Genomic DNA, 2,883 nt, shown 5'->3' on the forward strand with positions numbered 1-2,883 from the left:
ACGATTTCACAATCGGGATTTAAAAATTAAAAAAGAAAAAAGGAAAAGTTTTACAAGAAGTACGCAAACGGAACCTCATTTTGAGCCAATAGCTAAACAAAGACATCACAGATGGGCACGGCTCACAGTACCGGCAGACGAATGGAAACGCCGTAACCATGTAAACTAGTGAAACAGGCAGCTAGTTGGACCAATCAAAGCGTTCCCCGAAGGGCACCCATGATGGACGGGAAGGGGGCCCGCGCTGGCTGAGTACACGCAGAAAGCAGCTGCGCAGGAGAGAGGGGCAGAAGCCGAATGGTGGAGTTGAAGATGGCGGATGGTGACAGTGGGAGTGAGCGCGGAGGTAGTAGCGGGGGAGGAGGTGGAGGCGGCTTCCAACACTTCCAGAGGGACCAGGAAACCCAAGAGTTGGCGTCAAAGCGCCTGGACATCCAGAACAAGCGCTTCTATCTGGACGTCAAGCAGAACAGCAAAGGCAGGTTCATTAAAATTGCCGAGGTAGGGGCTGGGGGCTCTAAAAGTCGCCTGACCCTCTCACTGTCAGTGGCGGCGGAGTTCCGTGACTATCTCGGGGATTTCATCGAGCACTACGCCCAGCTGGGGCCTAGCAGTCCGGAGCAGATAGCCCAAGCTACCGCGGGTGAAGACGGTGGGCCGAGACGAGCTCTCAAGAGCGAGTTTCTCGTCCGGGAAAATCGCAAGTACTACCTGGACTTGAAAGAGAACCAGCGGGGGAGGTTCCTCCGGATCCGGCAGACCGTAAACCGCGGACCAGGCTTTGCAGTTGGGGGCCCAGTGGGCGGCATGCTGGCCGGCCAGACCATAGCCCTTCCGGCCCAGGGGTTAATAGAGTTTAGAGACGCCCTTGCTAAGCTCATAGATGACTACGGGGGAGACGACGAGGAGCTGACCGGGGGCACGGCTGCCGGGGGCTACGGCGAGCTTCCCGAGGGCACCTCCATCATGGTGGACTCTAAACGCTTCTTTTTCGACGTCGGGTCCAACAAATACGGAGTGTTCCTACGCGTGAGCGAGGTTAAGCCCAGCTACAGGAACTCTATCACCATCCCGTTCAAAGCCTGGAGCAAATTTGGAGGAGCTTTCTGCAGATATGCAGAGGAGATGAAGGAGATTCAGGAAAGGCAGAGGGATAAAATGTACGAGAAGAGAGACGAGTCCGAGGGGGACGATGTGGATGACGACTGAGAAAATAAAATAAAAAGCTGTCAGCCCAGTTACACGATGACAGATCAACAGTATAAGATTATTTTGCAAAAAAGAAACAAAAATACAAAAAAGAAGCAGAAATGACAGATAAAGTGCATGACAAATCGTGCTGTAATAGCCTACTAAGTATCGTGGAGTTTAAAAAAGTATATGTGCAGGGAATTTTTGGTGTATTATCCTAAAGTTTGTAGGGCTGCAGGTTGAAGTGGTGGTGTGAATCTCTGAAAGTGAAAAATGTATAAATGAGATGTATCTCATTGGCTGCAAAAAGGAATGAGTTATGCTTTAGTGTTGAAAAAATAAGAGGAGAACCTACTAAAACCAGCAAGTTGGTTTTTCTAATTCGAGGTGAAGCCAGTGAATGCTTTCCTATGTGCAACATAGTTTCTATTTAAAGAGTGAGGACCTGTTGAAGATGTTTTCCCTTCTTGGTTTAAGGAGAGAGAGCTAGCATCCATCCTGTTCCAGTCCAGGACTCAGTGGGAAGTTTGCGGGATTCTTGTAAGTCAGACAGAAGAAGCTGAGAGGAATGCAGAGACAGAGCTACTGTCACTTGGTGGATATTGATGTGTCAGATATGTCAGCAGCTGGAGAGTTGTCAAACAACTGTACAACTGCTGCTGCAGCATCTGCAGGCTGTTAATCGAAAAGATTACCCAAAATGTCGGGAGGAAGTTACTAAGAGGATTATCTGTAAGCCCAAACAACAAGGGCCTGGTGGACTAAATTAAAAGCTTTGACTCCAGTAGTCAATTACGGTGCTGAAAAGCTGGGTTTTATGTTATACATATAATCTTAGCAAAGCATAATTCATATTGTTTTCAGAAAGATTCGCTCAGTGAGGAAGAGCGGTTAGTCTTCTCACACCAGAGCATCCTTGGTGTTTTAAGAACAACTGCTTGGAAAACCAACAACTGGGAAGCGGATCCCACCGGGGGAAACAGATGTGGTTTTATGTGACTTTTCCGATGCTCATTTGCTCCCACATGCCACTACAAGGGTCCAAATATCTTGCAGTTGGACGGAGAGGCTACATCACATATTGCGACAAGTTGTTTTGCCATCAGCCTTGTGGTCAGAGCTGGAGTCTTATCCAGCCAAAAGCCATTCTCTGACAGCGCCTTCTAACATCATGAAGACCCTGGACAGAAACGCATTGATGGATGTTTTCTTTTTTGTTTTTTGCTTTTTCTTCTTTCAAACAGAGAGCTATATTGAAATGAGATTCTACTTATAGGAAAGATATTACCAAACAAACCAGCAAAAGATATTTTCAGATACTTATAAAGGAAAACATATTGTCTAAAGGAATTTCAATCCTACAAAATAAAATTAATTTCTTAAAACAAACTTGTGACTCAGATCTCAAGATAATTTTTCATGTTCTTAGAATGAAAGTATACACTTCTTTATTAAAACAACTTGAAGCGGAAGACCCAGTGCTGTGACTGTGTACTTGACACCAGGTTATTAATCCTGCAGACTAAATTGCTGAAGAGGAATTCTTTATCAATTATTTTTCTTGGTTAATTGATTACAAGAACAGTGTGAGAGTGCAGACCACCGTCATGGGTGAAAATTCCTTCCAGACCAATTAGTTTGTGATTTTTCATAGGAACATCAAGACATCATTTCACAGGTTTTCTTATTTCT

General features: G+C 45.6%; 1 protein-coding gene across 1 annotated transcript; it reads left to right on the top strand.

Moving 5' to 3' along the window:
• The first annotated feature begins 200 nt into the window (after nt 1–200).
• Nucleotides 201–2,580, top strand: purbb (purine-rich element binding protein Bb). The gene has a single exon (XM_030742500.1). It carries the CDS (start codon nt 298–300, stop codon nt 1,207–1,209), a length of 912 nt encoding a protein of 303 aa, XP_030598360.1. The 5' UTR covers nt 201–297; the 3' UTR covers nt 1,210–2,580.
• The last annotated feature ends 303 nt before the right edge of the window (nt 2,581–2,883 follow it).

The sequence above is a fragment of the Archocentrus centrarchus genome, chromosome 12, assembly GCF_007364275.1.
Source record: "Archocentrus centrarchus isolate MPI-CPG fArcCen1 chromosome 12, fArcCen1, whole genome shotgun sequence".
Classification (NCBI taxonomy): Eukaryota; Metazoa; Chordata; class Actinopteri; order Cichliformes; family Cichlidae; genus Archocentrus; species Archocentrus centrarchus.

What these genes read in the sequence shown, in the direction of transcription:
- purbb (XM_030742500.1), top strand. Translation starts at nt 298, where the DNA reads ATGGTGGAGTTGAAGATGGCGGATGGTGACAGTGGGAGTGAGCGCGGA.